Below are 16,312 nucleotides of genomic sequence, written 5' to 3' on the forward strand. Positions count from 1 at the left end.
GCTACACTGGGTCTTTGCTGCTGCGAGCAGGCTTTCTCAAGTTGCAGAGAGCAGGGATACTCTAGTTGCAGCGTGCAGGCTTCTCACTGTGGTGACTTCTCTTGTTACAGGGCACAGGCTCTAGGGAGCCGGGGCGGGGCTTCAGTAGTTGCATGTCCCAGGCTCTAGAGCACAGGCTCAACAGTCGTGGTGCAGGGTCTTAGCTGCTCCTCAACGTGAGGGATCCTCCTGGACCAGGGATCGAACCCGTGTCTCCTACACTGGCAGGTGGATTCTTTACCACTGAGCCATCAGGGAAGTCTGCTCCTGGAGATTCTGACTTAATTGGTCCGGGTTGTGGCCTGAGCCTGGGGATTTCTTCCACACCCTCAGGGTGATCCTGATGTGAAGCTGGGAAAGAACTGGTGTCCTGATAAAGTGTGGGCTGTGCCCCAGGTCAGAGTCTGAAGCATCTCAGGTGATGCCCATACTGTAGTCCAAGGATCACACCTAGACTAGCAGGGATGTTTGAAGTTTCCAGAAGGCTACAGACAGCAGTTGGCAGTGATTCTGCCTGTGTGTCTGCTCTAAGAGCAGAGCTTGGGGATTCTGGACCCCTGTGTGTCCCTGCACAAACCGACATGCACTCTGGGTCACATTCCCGGGTGTGGGTCTCCCTCCAAGTAGGAGGCTGAGGGTGAGGATGAAGAGGTCTGTGTCCTGGAGCCACTCAGCCTGGGAACCTGCAGTCTTTGGCCAACCTGTGCCCTCTGGGGTAGCTGCACAAGGTGGATGCCTGCCTGGACATGCGGGCCCCTCATTCATCCTCCCTCCAGACAGACACTGCTGAGCACCCTCTGCTGGGCGGAGCCGGAGCCCTCAGAGGGACTCTGCTTTTGGGCATCTTGGAGTTGAAGTGGTAGGGGCGGGGAGGAACCCTCTTTGAGGTCACAGCTTGGTTGGCCAGAAAGAGGCCAGGGGCTGCAGAGGCCCATAAAGGACGTGGGGAGAAGTAAGACTTCCCAAGCGAGCAGACAAAGATTGGACGTGAGTTGGGAGGGGATGAGGGTAGGAGGCGGGGCTCCCAGGTGGCGCAGTAATAAAGAATCTGCCTGCCAATGTGGGAGACACAGGAGACGTGGGTTCGATCCCTGGGTTGGGATGATCCCCTGGAGGAGGAAATGGTAACCCACGCCAGTATTCTTGCCTGGAGAATTCCATGGACAGAGGAGAATGGCAAGATACTGGTTACAAAGAGTCGGACACCATTGAGCAACTGAACACACATGCACAAGGGTAGGAGGCAGTTTTCAGTGACCCAGTTCCCCAGGCCTCAGAGCACTTTCAGCTTGCTCCAGAGGCCAGCGAGGGGCCCAGGGAGCATGGGAACCGTGGACCCACTGTACCCATGGGAGGGGCTGTTGCATCTACACGGGTGATGGGGTTGGAAGGCAGGTACCTGGGTCAGGATGTTGGCTCTGAGTCTCTCTGGAAAGGTCCTGACACACTGGGAAGTAGCACTGCCTGGATTCAGGGGTGGCTGAATGAGGGCCTTATGAGGAAAACTCCTAGGGGCTGGGGGACTCTGGGCCCCTGGTGATGTGACAATAAGCTCTGAAGATGCAGGAAAGGGTGAGCCTAGGGCCTTGGAGGTGCAGGAAAAAGTGAGTGCCTAGGTTTTCTCATCAGTTTAACTGTCCCACTTCTGGGGTCATGTAGAGATCAGTGTGACTTTGGAAGTGGGCCTGGCTAGCGTTGGGCTCCGTCAGCTTACCAACCTAGCCTCACCTTCTCTAGCTGTACAGTGGGCCCTTGACCCACCTCCTCCCCAGGTTCTTGAGAGGGCCCCAGGCAGCCGGCCACAGGCTTGGTGGCTGGAGGGATGTGAACTGCTGGCCAACGTTTCTCAAGCCCCCTCCCCCTCTCCCCATCCCTCTGTGAATTCTCACAAGAACTCCAAAGGCTAACTGTCATGACACCCATTTTAAGGACTAGAAAAGTGAGATACTGAGAGGTTCAATCTTGGGGCTTCCTTGGCAGTCCGGTGGTTAGGACTGTGCTCCCAGTGCAGGGGGCATGGGTTTGATCCCTGGTAAGGGAACTAAGGTCCCATATGTTGTATGTGATACCCAAAAGACTCCCCCAAAACAGAGAGGTTGAATCTTCCCCAGGGTCACCCAGCTGTGGGTGGTTGAGGCTTCTGGTTGAGAAGTGTGTGTGGGGGGAGCTTGTGGGGGTCTGGAGCCCCCCAGGGTTCCCTAATGGTCTCACAGCTCATGTTGAGTGTCAGCTGCCTCAGTGGGGTCTGGGGGCCTGGAGATGGTGGCAGCGTGGTCACCTGGCCTGAGTTACCTGGGCCTCAGCTGCAACCCCATCAAGAACACTGGAGGCCCGAAGCCCCTTGTAAGGCCAAGGATGGAGGGGAAGGCCGTCTGGCTCCTGAGTGTCCAGGTGGGATAGGTCCTAAGGGCACCAGATCTCCCTACTGCCCTTCCCAGGAGAGGCAGCAGGGCCTTCAGAACCTGGAAGTGTTCAATTTCAAGAAGACACAGCAGCCACACTTAACGGGAGCAGGTGTTTGAGCCGATACCCCAGCTAGGCTTTACCTGGATGGCTTCCATGCTGGGGACCTTGCTTGGCTCTGAGACAGAGATGAAGATTCTGAGGAGGACCAGGGGAGGATGGGAAAGGGGACAAGGGTCTTGTTGGTGGCAGAGAGAGGACTACCCTGATGACTTGGAAGATGGGAGGAGGTAAGGAATGAAACAGGGTGGGGGTGGGGCTAGGAGTCGCTGGGTTCTTGCTCACAGGATGTCTAGGTTCCCCAGGAGGAAGAGGAGGGTGATGGTGAGTGTGGCCCTGATAGGAGGAGTGGAAGATGTGCAAGGGCCTTGTGGGCTACTAGGAGGGCAGGGTCTTCATCCAGAGAGCTGAGAGGAATCATAGGGGTACTAGGCAGGGGAAGGGGCACGATTGGAAGAGACTTGTTTCCAGGGGTCTTCAGACTGGATGGAAGCGGGGGCAGGGGGTGGAGGATTGCTTCTGGTGCCCAGGAGGAGGCAAGGGTTGAGGTCTGGGCTAGGGGGCCACAGGGCTGGAAGGGAGAAAGATGCAGGAGGTAAAGCCAGGCCCAGAGGGATGGGGCTTCCATACCCTGGAGGTTCGGCCCTCAGGGTTCTGGCGACAGCAGCTGTGGGACCAGATTTTGAACCCTGGCCCCCACCTGACTCCCAGGAAGAAAAGGAAGGAGAGAATCTATACAGTGGAGAGGAGAAGGGAGGCAGCCAGGCTCTGCAGGACTGGCCGACATGCACCCTCATCCTCAGGGCTGGAGAGAAAAGGGGAGCTGGGCAGCCCACAGTGAGAGTCCAGAGGACAGGGAGGAGGAGACCGGCTATGAGGCCTAAGCCCCAGCCTGCCACACAGAACCCAGCCCTGGGGGGCCTGGCACCACCCTACTTCTGCCAGGACTGCTCTTGTCACCTCTCTGAGGGTTGGCACAAGCCTCAGGATCTGGGGGGTTCCAGCTGGGTGCTCCTCGGACTTTTCAAATAAAACTGGCAAGTGCCATCTCATCTGGTTTCTGGAAGTGGTGGGACAAAAGAGAAGGTCACCAACAGCTGTCCCAGGGTTGAGGTGACAGGGGAGGTGGGACACAGGTGGGCCACGAGGGGGACCTGCCTCCTCCCGAGGTGGGGGTGCCCCAGGACTGCTGTGGAGGAGCAAGGGACCCAGACACACGGCACATCTCATCTACAGCTGGCTCATCTGCCTCTTTTATTGACCCCCCCACCCCTGCCATCTCAGGCTTTCCCTAAAACGACACCATTACCCACAGCCCGCTCCCTATGCGGCGGCCTTCAGAGCGGCGAGAAAACCGGACACTCCCCCTCAGACAGCAGCGGCGATACCTTGGGTGCCAGCAGGGCCGGGTCTGGGTGGGGCAGAGGAGGGGGCGCCTGAGCCTCAGCCCCGCTCCTCGCCTCAGGGCCCCCCGCCCTTCCCACCCGCGCGCTCCCCCCGGCCTTACCCGCCGGCGCGTCGGGGCGCGGCTGCCCGGGCGCTGGGGCCGCGGGGCCGCCGGGGCGGTGGTCCTCCAGGTGTAGGGTCATGGCGGGCCGCGAGGCCGTGGAGAAGGCGCACTGCATGCACGAGTAGCGGCCGCGCGTGTGCTCCCACACGATGCGGCTGGGAGCCGCGTGCCCTGCGGGCAGGCGGGACCCGGTCAGCCCGGGCCCTGGGCGAGGGCGGGTCGGACCTTTCCCAGCCTCCCCATCAGCTCCTGGGAGTCGGGGCGTGGGGCGGGGGGCGCTGGCCTGGCCGATCCGTTTCTCCCGAACGTTTCCCCAAGTGTCTGGGGGCACTAAACTTGACTTATCCGAGTCCCCTCCTCCCATCCTCTGAACCCATGTGGGGGGGAAGGGCTCCGGATCCGGGCGCGAGTTTTACACGGAAACGTCGGCGCAGATGAAGGAGCAGGGGCCGCAATTTTTAAGGCAAAATCCTGTATTTCGGGGGAGACATTTCTGGTCACCTGGAAAGGGGGTGGGTATCCCCCAGGTCCCGCCGGGCGCAGGAAAGAAATTCCCTCCACCCTCCCCTGTGGTCACCTGCACGCACCTGAGGGCGCGTCGGAGCCGCCCTGGGGTCTTCGCGGGCTGCCGCCTGCACCTGCGGTCAACGGGCGGGTCAAGGTCAGAAGTCAGACGGAGCCCAGCCCACCCTGAAGGCGGCCCCGATAGCCCACACTCACCTTGGCTCTTTTTCCAGATGGCGGCGCTGGAAGCAGGAGGCCCGGGAGCGGCGGCCAGAAAGGGGCGCAGGCGTGGGGGACTTAGGCCAAAAGGCACGGGGTTCAGGTAGGGCAGAAAGGGCCCGGTGGGGGCAGGGGCAGGGTTCGTGAACGGCTCGAGCAGCGGGTACGGCAGGCCAGGCGCCGGCGCAGGGTCAGACTCCGCGGGGCGCTCCGACGCCGGCGACTCCCTGTCCAGGGCCGGGGGTGGCGGCGGTGGGGCTGGGCTCTGCGCATGCTCGGCGCAAACATGCAGATGCTTGAAGAGCGAGCGGTGCGTGCGGAAGCGCAGCAGGCAGTTCTCACACCTGGGGGGCAGCACAGGGCCGGGCTGGGTCTCCCAGGGGACCCAGGGAGGGGCCTATCCGCGGTAACCTGGAGACCGCCGCTCCAGGGTGCTCAAGGACCCTGGGCCCAAAAAGCCTGACTCCCCCATCTGCGGGGGAGGAGTTTGCCCTAAGCGGCCGCCCACAGTGGTCGCAACCCTTCTGGACTTCTCCAGGTCGGAACCCTGGGAAGATGAGGAAGGAAGTCTCAATTTTGACTTAGGTGATCAGTTGCCCTCTTGGGAGGTAGAGGACTGGGCGGAGTCGTGCCATGTATGTGCCCCCCTACACACACACTCCCTCCCAAGCCCGGCCCTCGGGGTCCCTGGAATTGGCTCTAGGGACCAGTCTCTTCTGGGCAGCTAAGGGCAAGGCTGGCCCTAGATCACATCCACTTCCCGACCCAACCCCTCGGAAAAGGAAGGGAGAAAAGTCAGGACCCCAGGTAGTAGCTGTCAAAATCGGTGGTCAGGGGGAGCTGCCTGGTCCCCCACACCAGCAGAGGTCACGGTGGACCAGGTCTCACTTGAAGTAGCGGTTGGGTTTGTAGTGCAGCTTGCCGTGGGCCACCAGTTCCTGCATGTTGGGGAAGGTCTCGGTGCAGCTCAGGGCAGAACAGCGGAAGAGCTTGCCTGTCGGAGCAGGGATGAATAATAGAGGAGTGGAGTGGGGTGGCCTGGACTGGCCCAGAGGCTCCGCCCGCCTCCCGCCCTAACCTGCCTCCCCACCATCTACCCTGGCCCTACCTTCCAGGGACTGTGTGGGTGGGCAGTGGGTACGCAGATGCTGTGCCAGGTCTCGAACGCTGGGGAAACTGAGGCAGCAGCCTGGGCTGGAGCACGGTATCTGCTTCCCTGAAGGATGCATAGAAGCGGGGAGAGGGTCACCGTCCCTTCGTCATCCACGCTGTCCAGGGCTCTGCCTCAGAGGGGCATTTATGGGGCAGCGACTACCCTGCAACTACTAACTATGGTTTCTTACTGGGGCCTTTACCCTCTGCCTCCCCCACCAGAAAGTAGCGGCTGAGTTTCCCTGGCTCCTTGTTGGAGCTACAGCCTGGCATGCAATGGGGCTCAGTAAGTGGTGATTCCCTCTAGGTGGGCCCCCAGTCTAGAGATACTCAGTAGTCTGCACTTCTATTGTTCCAGGCCTGTGATCCCCCAGAAGGTCCCATCACAGGTCACCTGGTGGTGGGCGTCGTCTGGGAGGCCGCAGGTCCTCACTGGTCCCGGAGACAGTGCTGGTTGGGCCAAGGCTGTGTCCAGGTCCAGGATGGCCACTGTCTGGGGCTGGGGAGGCACCCTGCTGGGTCCCTCCGGTGGGCCCTCCACGTTCCCACACTGGGGGTGTGGTTGCCCGGTCAGGGCCCGGCTCCTCCTCCATGGAAGAGGACTTGGCTATAGCAGCCACAACTGGGGACACCCCCTTGTCGGTTTCACTGGAGCTGGGCTCTGCAGTAGCCGGCATGTCCGGGCTAGGCCCCGAGGGTTCCTCATCCTGGTGGAAGGAAGAGGTGGGGAGAACCCCCTGGGCCCAGGGTCTGCCTGCGCCAGCTAGGGGAACCCCTTCACCCCGCCATAACCAGTGGGTGTTTCTGAAACAGCGAATGCCCCGGAGACGTCACCCAGTCGGCCACCATCCTAAGGAGAGGCAGTGGGTGAGGGGGTTGAACGTCTGCCTCCAGTGTCCCCGTCCTTCGGAAGAGTTGGCAGGTGTGCCAAATGTAGAAGGGGGTACCTTTACAGGAAGGCCCTATATGAAAGAAGCATGCTCTGATCCTAACTTGGAAAGGTGGGGGCCCCTACTACAAGGCAGGGGCGTGGCCCAGAGGGAGTGGGCGGGGCAAAGGCGGGGCTCTGAACAGGGCGCGGCTAGGAAGATTCTGGAGGGCCAGAAGTGGCCAAGTGGGTGTTTGAGGACGGAGATATATCTACCAGAGGGGTTCGAGCTGTGCAGGCGAACTGGAGGTGCTGGGACCCCAACATATAAAGATCAGGGGGCGGTGCCTGAGCCCTGTAGGCGTGGCCCAGTCGAAGCCAGGACCGGAAGTAGGGGGTAGGGTGCTCCCTGAGTGACAGCGGTGGGAGACTGCCCGGATGTGGGGGCGGGGTCGGCCGGAGGCTAAGAATGCCGCTCCCCGCCAGTCCCTGCTTGTTCGCCGCGTCCGCGTCCCCGGTGCAGCGCTCACCATCCTCAGCCTGGTTCAGCCTCTTGTTCCCGCGGCTCCGGCGGCTCCACCTAAGACTGCGGCGACTCCTTTGGTGGCCGTGGGCTCGCGCTCACGTCGGCGCCATTTTTCGGCTCCTAGCTCTCGCGAGAACGGGGGCGGGGTGCGCGCACAGTGCTCGGCGAGGAGGCGGGGCCGGAGATCCTGGATTCTCCCGACCTGCTATGCCCAGAGGGAGAAGGCAATGGCACCCGATTCCAGTACCCTTCCCTGGAAAATCCCATGGACGGAGGAGCCTGGTAGGCTGCAGTTCATGGGGTCTCGAAGAGTCGGACACGACTGAGCGACTTCACTTTCACTTTTCACTTTCATGCATTGGAGAAGGAAATGGCAACCCACTCCAGTGTTCTTGCCTGGAGAATCCCAGGGACAGGGGAGCCTGGGGGGCTGCCGTCCGGGGTCGCACAGAGTCGGACACGGCTGAAGCGACCTAGCAGCAGCAGCAGCAACAGCAGCAGCTATGCCCAGAAAATATGTGCAGAGATCTAGGATTAAAATTTTCCCGGGCCTTTGTGTTCTCCTGTGCAAAAATGAGCATCTTCATTTCCTCCTGTCCTGTCACCATATCTCGAAGGGGGATAAACAGCAGTTCTCAGTTTTGAGAAGGTCGTGTTTAGAGGACTGCCTCTTTGGAGGGAAATTGCCACGGACGGTAACATTTTCAATGCACTTAGTCCACAAGTTGGAATGTATCTGTTGAGATAGCCAAGGGCGGGAAACAAGTTCACTATCCGTCCTCAGGACACCCGAAACATGTGTAGCCTAAAGATGGAGTGGTGTGTGTTTTCAGGAGGATAGGTGGAGAGCCCTGGTGTGAAATGAGTCACCTATCCAACTTACGTTCCTTGAGTGCCTACTTTGTGCCAGGCTCTGGGGACCCAGAGGTGAACAGGACAGGCCAACATTCCTGCTCTCAGGGGACACTCACGTTTTAAAATGGGGAAACAGACAATGAATCAACAAATGCGGGAAATGATCTTATGGTTATATTAAGTGCCATAAAGGAAAAGGGGCTTCCCAGGTGGCGCTAGTGGTAAAGAACCCGACTGTCGATGCTGGAAATGTAACAGAGGCCGGTTCGATCCCTGGGTCAGGAAGATCCCCTGGAGGAGGAAATGGCAACCTGCTCCAGTATTCTTGCTGGGGAGAACCCATGGACAGAGGAGCCTAGCAGGCTACAGTCCATGGGGTTGCAAAGAGTCAGTGGTGACTGAGTGGCTGAGCACAATAAATGGGGCGGGGTGGGGGGGGGGAAGCCCAGGGGGGAGAAAGCCCAGAAGGATGTGATGGTCACGGGCCAGGGAAGTTTCTCTGTGAGATGACTTCTGAGCTGTTGCCTGATTGTCAGGAGGGAGTTATCCAGTAGAAGTTCAGGAGGCCATATGGCTGTGGGAAGAAAGAATAGCTGGTGCAAGTGGCCTGAGCTGGGGAGGGACAAGCTTATCTTTTTCAAGAAACAATGACGTGATCAGCTCACTGCTGGAGCCAGGTGGAGGCAGGGAGTGAAGATCAGAACGTAGACAGGGTTCAAGAAAGGTCATTCAGGGACCTAGTGAACTGTGGAAAGAGAGGTGTGTAGTCTCTATTCTAGCTGATGAATTTTTAGCAGGGGGAGGTACACCATCTGATTGCTGGGTGTCCTTTGGAGGATGCATCATTGTTGGGGCAGTAAAGTAGATCTTTGATCTAAGATCTCTGGAATACATTATTTAAGCATTTGAGAGTTCTAGGCAAGTGTTGGCTTTATATACAATGTATTTCCGTCTGTGTGCATAAGATGTGCGTGAGTGGTTAGTGGCTCAGTCATGTCCAACTCTTTGCAACCCCATGGACTGTCGTCCGCCAGACTCCTCTGACCATGGAATTTTGCAGGCAAGGATGCTGGAGGGGGTTGCCATTTTCTACTCCAATAATATGCACTTATCTGCTTTTATATGCCAGGAATATCATTGGGTGGAGACATCAACAAACTGGGGTGGAGGGGGAATGGACAGAATTCTGCAGTGAGAGGGAAGAAGATTTTTCACACTTTGGGGCTGTCTGAATTTAAAAAAAATAATTTTCTTTTGATTATTATTAATATGGTTAAAAACTCATTAAAAAATTCTTTTTAGGAAGGGTGGAGTGTGTGTGTGTGTGCGTGCACACAGCGGAGGTTGGTGCAATCTGGGGAAGGGTGGAGTGAGGTCTCAGAAAGGACAGAGAACCAAGAAAGGGAGAGGAGGGGCCCGATTTAAGAAACTTTGTAACAGAATCAACAGGATGTTGCTGAATGGGTGGGGCTAAGATGACTGAGGTTTGCAGTCCAAAGATGCTATAACCTAGATATGAGATGCTGTCTGCTAGAAAATGTCAAACTTACTCTCTTCTTCATCCCCAGTGAATAGCCCTACTTCTTGCAAATGTGGTGATGGCTATTGCAGTGGGGCCTCAGCTATACCCCTTACTGGGAAGAGGGGTGAGTTCTAAGACAGAGAAAGGAGACAGAAGCCTTTATTCCCCTTCAACACCAGGAAATGCCCAGCTAATGTTGTGGCTCACACAGTCCTCCCGCAGTCTGTCCCCCAATCTAAGTGTTGCTGAGAGACATGCACAGTGGAAGCTGGGCAGTGGAGGGACAAAAATCATAGATGGAGGGAACCAGGGACATTGAAGAGATTGTGAAGTGTGAAAGCGAAAGTCAGTTGTGTCTGACTCTGCAACCCCATGGACTATAGCCCATCAGGCTCCTCTGTCCATGGGATTCTCCAGGCAAGAATACTGGAGTGGGTTGCCATTCCCTTCTACAGGGGATCTTCCTGACCCAGGGATCAAACCTGGGTCTCCCGCATTGCAAGCAGATTCTTTACTGTCTGAGCCACCAGGGAAGGCCCCAATTCAAGAGACAGGTTAAATGTTTGTGTAATGATTGACTAATGACAGGGCTGTTGAGGCACAGTTGCACAACTGGGATTTTTTTTTTCCTCCAGCCATGCTCAGCCTTCCAGGTAGGTGTGGATCCTGAAGAAAGCTCTTCTGACCAGTTTTTCTTCAATACCTATCTCCCATCCTCCAGGTACCGGGTAGGTGTCTTCTATCTGGAGTCCTTCCATCACAGTGTAGATCACTCTGTGTAGTATTCGCCATCAAGATCTGCTGACCCTTTCATCCTTCTTGGCTCCTCCAGCAACGCCTACACTCTCTGCACCCCTGTCCCCTGCTCTAGCCCCAGTGCCTTCTCTGGCTCAGTCCTGGCCTCACTCATCTGGTTCCCTCTCCCAGAGGGACTGCTCTTTGTGGGGCTGAGCACAGAGCGGGTGTTCATTTAGAAAGTCAAAATGCTTAGGCTCAGATCCAAGGATTCACCTGCACATGTGGGGAGGTTTGAAAGGCTCAGATTCCAGCACTGGTTTTGGGACAGCTGGAAGGGGTGGACAGGTAGCCAGGCTGACCACTCCTTCACCATGACATAAGTGCAGAAAGCACTCAAATGTCAGAACCGGTCCATACTCCAGGTGAGTGAGAGCTAAGGAAAGAGATATGGGGTGGGGGCAGGGTCCAGGGATGACTCTGAGTGGATTATGGGGGGACATGTGGGACCTGCCTCCTTCCTCAGGGTCCCAGCTGGGTTTGGTATTAGGGAGGTGTGTAGATTCAAAAGCTGACAGGGCTCACCAGAACATTTTCTGCAGGAGAGCTGGCATGTAGCTTCTGGAAGCCAGCAAGTGAGACAAACTCAAGCTTTGTGAGGGACAGGAGTGTATCCGAGTTCAAGACTTGGCTCTGTGGAATCTTGGGTGAGTGACTAAACCTCCCTGAGCCTCCATTTTTCCATCTGTAAAATGGGGTTGTTTGCTGATCCTACCTCACAGGGTTATGAGAAGGCAGTCCTTGTTGGTGCTCAGTAAGTTAATTCATATTTTCACTCGGCAAACATTTATTGCCTTGTTTATGAGAGGAGGGAAGTCAAGCTTGTCAAGATCCCCCCAAATGTGCTTGGCTCTTTGCCCCTGGGACACAGCTCATATCCTACTCACAAGGCAGCTGTGAGGTAGGTCCTGTTAGCCCTTTTTGACACAGGAGGAAACAGGTATGACTTGCGGGAGGCCAGGGTCCAGGGCGGGGGGACAGGGGCTCCAGTGGTGACCCCTAGACCCAGGGCCTGAGTTAGGCCGGGCTGGAGGTCACAGAACTGGACCTTCTGGCCAATGCAGCCGAGGGAAATGAGACCCATGTTGCAGGATCCAGGCAGGCAGGCAGGCAGGTGGGATCCACTCAGATCTTCTCCACATAGTTTCCGGGGAAGAGGCCCTCCTGGCCATGCAGCCGGCCTTTCCACCAGCCTGACGGATCTGTGGGAGAGGAGAAGATATGATCCCATGCCCAGCTTGCCCTAGAGAAAGCCTTCATGCTGGCTCTCTGTCTGTCTGTCTTATCTCCACGGGCCCGGCATAGGGCAGAGACTGTCTTCTCTAAGACAGAAAGAAGGGATGGAGCTGCACGTGCGTTTGCCTTGCCCCTGGCTCACACTTTCATTTTCTAGACCATCCACTCCTGCTATTCCCTCATCCTTCTTATATAGGTCCCTCCCCATGATCCCCACGGGGGACCCAGGAATAACTCCTAAGATGTTCCCCCACCCACCTGCAGAGGGTGCTGTTGAAGCTCCTCTAGGTGCAACCCAGGGGCAAAGTAGGGAGGTGGCCTGGGCCATCCAGACAAGGCCCATTTCCAACTCACAAGGTAGGTCTGCTATTGGCCCTAGTGCTTGACAGGTGGGAAAAATGAGGCTGGGGTATTGGGTGTGATGCAGTGAGGCCAGGCTCCCAGGGTTGCTTAGGAGGTGACCTCCAGACCTTGGAGGTGTCCTTCTGTTTCTGCCCTGGCACACACACCTTCCATAAGGATCTCGATGACCTCGTTCACATTGAAGCTTAGCTCATCCACGTCTTGGCCGACATACTGGTACAGTGCCCGGCACCTGGGGCCATGCACCCGTGGCTGGGGCTTGGGTCGGCCTACACCAGGCACAGGTCGCTGTCCCACACTGCGCTTTCTCTGCATGCTGTGGGCACATGAGGGCACTCGTCACAGCCCCAGACACTCCCCATCCCATTCCTGGGGCTGCCCTCCCACACCACCTACCCAGCCACGCCTTGGTCAGGCACATTGAGGAATTCTGTGTTGTGCTCTGAGGGGGGCCGTGCCCGTGGGCGTCTGCTGGCCCCCAAGGCTGAGGATGGAGGGCCCCGTGGTGGCCGCTGGGAGCCCCCTCCAGATGTGATCTCCATGGGCAGGGGGCCCCTTCTGGCAGAGGGAGGTACCCCATTGCGGTCCAGGCCTGCAGCAAGAGTAAGGATGGGAGCATTTGTCAGGGTGATGCTAGCAGGATTTGAGGAGGATTTAGCTCCAAGTTCCCTGAGGGAAGAGGCAGCTACTCTCAACCCTGTATGATAAGGACTGGCCTGGAGAAAGAGACCCTGGGGTTATGAAGGCATAGATTGAGACTGCTAGGGGTAAGATTTTCCCCGACCTACTTCTGAAGGAGGGCTTTTGTGGGTGGGTCTTAGAGGATGAATAGGAGTTCATATGGAATAGGAGTTTGGGAGACAGGCAGAGCAAACAGCTCAAGCAAAGGCCTAGAGGGAAGCCAAAATTTGGTAAATTGGCAAAATAGGATGTAGCTTGCATGACAGGAGTTTAAGATGGAAGGAAAGAAGAGGTCACTGGTTAGCTGGGGTCAGAATCTGAAGGGTTTTTGAATATCAAACTAAGCTTAGCCTTTATTCTATGGGAGATGGGGAGCTATAGAGAGTTCTGGACAAAAAAGAAGAGAGTGGTCCACTCTTCGTAAGATCCCGTTGACAGGAGGTCTTAGGCCTTGGAGCCCACAAGAGGCAAGGAAGACATTTAGTGTCAGGTGTCTCTTTACCTCTGGGGGGCCCGGGAGCTGCCCGAGTAGCGGTATGGCCCGGCCTTCTAGATTTTCCGTGGGCCATCCCCTTCCGTGTGGGCTCTGAAAGGGAAAGGGGAAAAGATGTAGGGATTTGAGTGGTGGCCACACTAGATTCTTGGCCCCACCCCCAAGTCCGGTTTACTCCGGGCCCCGCCCCCTAACTCACTGGCTCTCTCATCAGGACAGAGCCTCTTAGTTACTGGAACACTGATTGGTTCCACCCAATAATTGGCCCCGCCTCTCCAGGACCCACCCCTTATTGACTTTGGGGCCCCGCCCTCTCCAAAGATCTCATCAGGTCTACTCTATGGCCACGCCCCTCCATATTTCTCGCTCACTTATTGGTCACCTCTCTAGCCCTGCCCTCTTCGTGGCCTCGTCCATTACCCACTCTTGACCTCCCTCACTGGCTCCGCCCCACGGTCTTGATTGGTCCCTGTCTCTGATCCCACCCCCTACAAGGCCAGCCTCCTGTGCTCCAAGCTCCTGGTTCTGCGCAGACTCACTGGAGCTTTTGGGCAGTCCGTCACCCACGCTGACTGTCAGGGCCTTGCCGCTAGCCTTGAGCACCGCCACGTCGCCGGAACCACGCGAGAAAGTGACGCTTCGGGTGCCACCTCCGCCCCAGCCCTCCTTCTTCACCCGGAACTGTAGTCTGTGAGGAGAGGAGGAAACTGTGGTTGTCCCCACCCGCCAAGCAGGGATCACCTCCTCATCCCCTCCTTGCGGACCGGGGCTGAGACGGGAGGGGGCAAGGCAAGGGCGCATTTCGGTCAGTTTGTGAGGCGGGGGAGGGGGTTCTGTGCCAAGCCCAGCCCGAGGATGGTGCGGGAGGTGGGGGGTCGTACGTGTCGCTGAAGGTGAGGGCCAGGGGCCTCCGCACCGCCTCCTCGAAGCGCTTGCACAGGAGGCTGACGAACTCAGTCTTGAAGATGCTCTCCAGGAAACTGTCGGCCGCGTCTTCTTGGAGGATGAAGAAGTCATCCTGCCGCGTGCTGGGGGAGGGGCGGGAGGAAAAGCATGTGAGAGTGACAGGTGAGGCTGGCAGAAGGGCTGATATTTGAGATGCAACAGGCGAGGGGCAAGTGAGGGGTGACACAGGTGGGGGCAAACGGGAGAGGTGGCAAGGAGCTGGGAAAGGTGGTAATAGAGAAGAGTCAGAAGAGGGGATGGGTGCTGTTGGCAAGTGACCATGAATGCGAGGGCAAGTGAAGGTGACAGATAGGACCAAGAGAAAGTTGCAGGTATAGAAGGTTAACATGTTCAGGGTGACAGATGGGGTGACAGGAGGGCAGCTGATGATGAAGGGTGCTAGTGGGGGGCCTCACCTGAGAGAAACTCCCCGGAGCGCCTGGATCTCCAGCTTCTTTTTCAGGACTTCACGCACCTGGCCCTTCTCAGGCCCCTTCTTCACCTTCTCCCGCCCGATCACATACACACACTTGGGTGTCAGGATCAAGTCCCTCTTGATGGGCTATGAGGATACAAGACCAGAGAGGCTGGTGCCAGGAGCCCTGGGCATGGGCAGCCTGGCCTCAGGGCATCAACCCAGATGCCCTGGACGGATGATATGGACAGATGTGTCTGACTCGGTGAGGATATATCTGATGGACAAGTGTGTCTGGGCTATATACAAGGATATATATGGTGGACGGCCGTGCCTACATTAGTTGAGCCTATATCCATGGGCAGATGTGTTTGGGCAAGGTGCAAGAGTACCTCTGGTGGGGCATGGGCAGGGTCCCGGATATGGCTGCCTGCTAGTGCCTCACCTTGAAGCGTCGGTCATACTTGTTGACTGAGTCAGCAAAGTCCACGCGCTCTCTCTTGCCTAGGAACTGACGCAGCTCCGGCCGCTCCTCCAGCCCCAGGTAGTCCCCAACGAAGTTCCTGTTGATGCTGTTGCGTCTCCGCTCCTTCTTGTTCAGCAGGATGTTGGAAGCTGTGGGGGCACAGGGTCGGGGGTGCAGAGGTCATGGTTTGGCTCCCCCAAGCCAATCCGTCCTCAGCCCCAGCTTCCCACCTGCAGCCTCTCACCTTCCTCCCGCATCTCCTCGTACTTCCGGACTGCCACATGGCGTCGCCAGGCCTTCTGGATGGTGCGGGCAAAGCCATCGAACTTGCGCTCTCGCATCTCCTCTAGAAGGAAGAGCTGGACAAGAAGGAGGGCTGGTGGGTCCTGGCGTCTCCCCGGGGAGCACAGTTTCCGGTTTCCTCTGAGTTTCCACCCCACCCATGTACTTTTGCTGACAGGCACCTGCGTACATGCTTTTACGTTATGGACACAAAATTTTGTCTTCTTCCAAATGACCAGACCCAGGAATCCCTCCCAATATGGAGCATAACTTCTGCATTAAATTACAACTGTAGATTTGTCTTGCTGGGTTTAAATCCCTGCTCTGCCACTTACCACCTATGTGGTTTTGCCAGAAATGTTATAACATGATGACTTTTCACCCTTATTAAGCTATGGCCTACCATCCGTGGGAGGTCCATATCTGTTTCAGAGATGTTAGAAATGTGAACCAATGTGCATCTTGGAAAACCAATAAAAGTATTTTAGATATGAAAATTGGACAGACAGGCCTATTGATGTGACTAGTGACCATGTGGTTGTACAGTATACAACAGGCACACCCATCCATGGCAGCCCCTGAAAGGAAGCTTTGATAGAAAAGCAGAGAAAATTTGAATTTTAAGAGTCTCCACCCAGAAGGGATATCGAGAATAAATTATTAGAGCAAGTCACCTGGAATAATAACCAGTGACTATATCAGAGAAGGAACCTATGGGATAAACTATTACAAATCTACAGTAATAAAAGAAGCTTGCTCCTTGAAGAAAAGCTATGACAAATCTTGACAGCATATTAAAAAGCAGAGACATCACTTTGCCGACAAAGGCCCATATAGTCACAGCTATGGTTTTTCCCATAGTCATGTATGGATGTGAGAGTTGGAGCATAAAGAAGGCTGAGCGCTGAAGAATTGAAGCCTTCAAATTGTGCTGGAGAAGATTGAGGGTCCCTTGGACAGCAAGGAGATCAAGCCAGT

At 56.6% G+C, this 16,312-nt stretch overlaps 2 protein-coding genes across 5 annotated transcripts in view; both read right to left on the reverse strand.

Moving 5' to 3' along the window:
• Positions 1 to 3,737: 3,737 nt before the first annotated feature.
• On the reverse strand, positions 3,738 to 7,412 carry ZNF414 (zinc finger protein 414). 4 transcript variants are annotated; one of them, XM_043911757.1, is made up of 8 exons: positions 7,286 to 7,412; positions 6,282 to 6,594; positions 5,844 to 5,951; positions 5,624 to 5,729; positions 4,733 to 5,079; positions 4,600 to 4,650; positions 4,010 to 4,183; positions 3,738 to 3,913 (listed from the first exon to the last, which is right to left on the reverse strand). In XM_043911757.1, exons 1-8 carry the CDS (start codon positions 7,286 to 7,288, stop codon positions 3,840 to 3,842), a joined length of 1,176 nt encoding a protein of 391 aa, XP_043767692.1. In that variant the 5' UTR covers positions 7,289 to 7,412; the 3' UTR covers positions 3,738 to 3,839. The 4 variants fall into 4 exon arrangements, with proteins under 4 accessions (XP_043767692.1, XP_043767693.1, XP_043767694.1 ...); XM_043911758.1 differs by having other exon boundaries at positions 6,282 to 6,849; positions 7,286 to 7,405; XM_043911759.1 differs by having other exon boundaries at positions 6,282 to 6,737; positions 7,286 to 7,390.
• A 3,810-nt stretch (positions 7,413 to 11,222) lies between these two features.
• The window catches only part of MYO1F (myosin IF), a 39,926-nt gene continuing 34,836 nt past the window's right edge, over positions 11,223 to 16,312 (reverse strand). The window contains exons 20-28 of the mRNA XM_043911740.1: positions 15,297 to 15,411; positions 15,032 to 15,201; positions 14,588 to 14,733; positions 14,108 to 14,254; positions 13,766 to 13,914; positions 13,236 to 13,319; positions 12,449 to 12,644; positions 12,199 to 12,368; positions 11,223 to 11,655 (exon numbers count right to left, since the gene is read on the reverse strand). Of these exons, the coding sequence (XP_043767675.1) occupies positions 11,579 to 11,655; positions 12,199 to 12,368; positions 12,449 to 12,644; positions 13,236 to 13,319; positions 13,766 to 13,914; positions 14,108 to 14,254; positions 14,588 to 14,733; positions 15,032 to 15,201; positions 15,297 to 15,411 (1,254 nt within the window). The 3' untranslated portion in view covers positions 11,223 to 11,578. The remainder of the gene's footprint in view (positions 11,656 to 12,198; positions 12,369 to 12,448; positions 12,645 to 13,235; positions 13,320 to 13,765; positions 13,915 to 14,107; positions 14,255 to 14,587; positions 14,734 to 15,031; positions 15,202 to 15,296; positions 15,412 to 16,312) is intronic.

This window comes from Cervus elaphus, chromosome 9 (genome assembly GCF_910594005.1).
Source record: "Cervus elaphus chromosome 9, mCerEla1.1, whole genome shotgun sequence".
In the NCBI taxonomy this organism is placed as follows: Eukaryota; Metazoa; Chordata; class Mammalia; order Artiodactyla; family Cervidae; genus Cervus; species Cervus elaphus.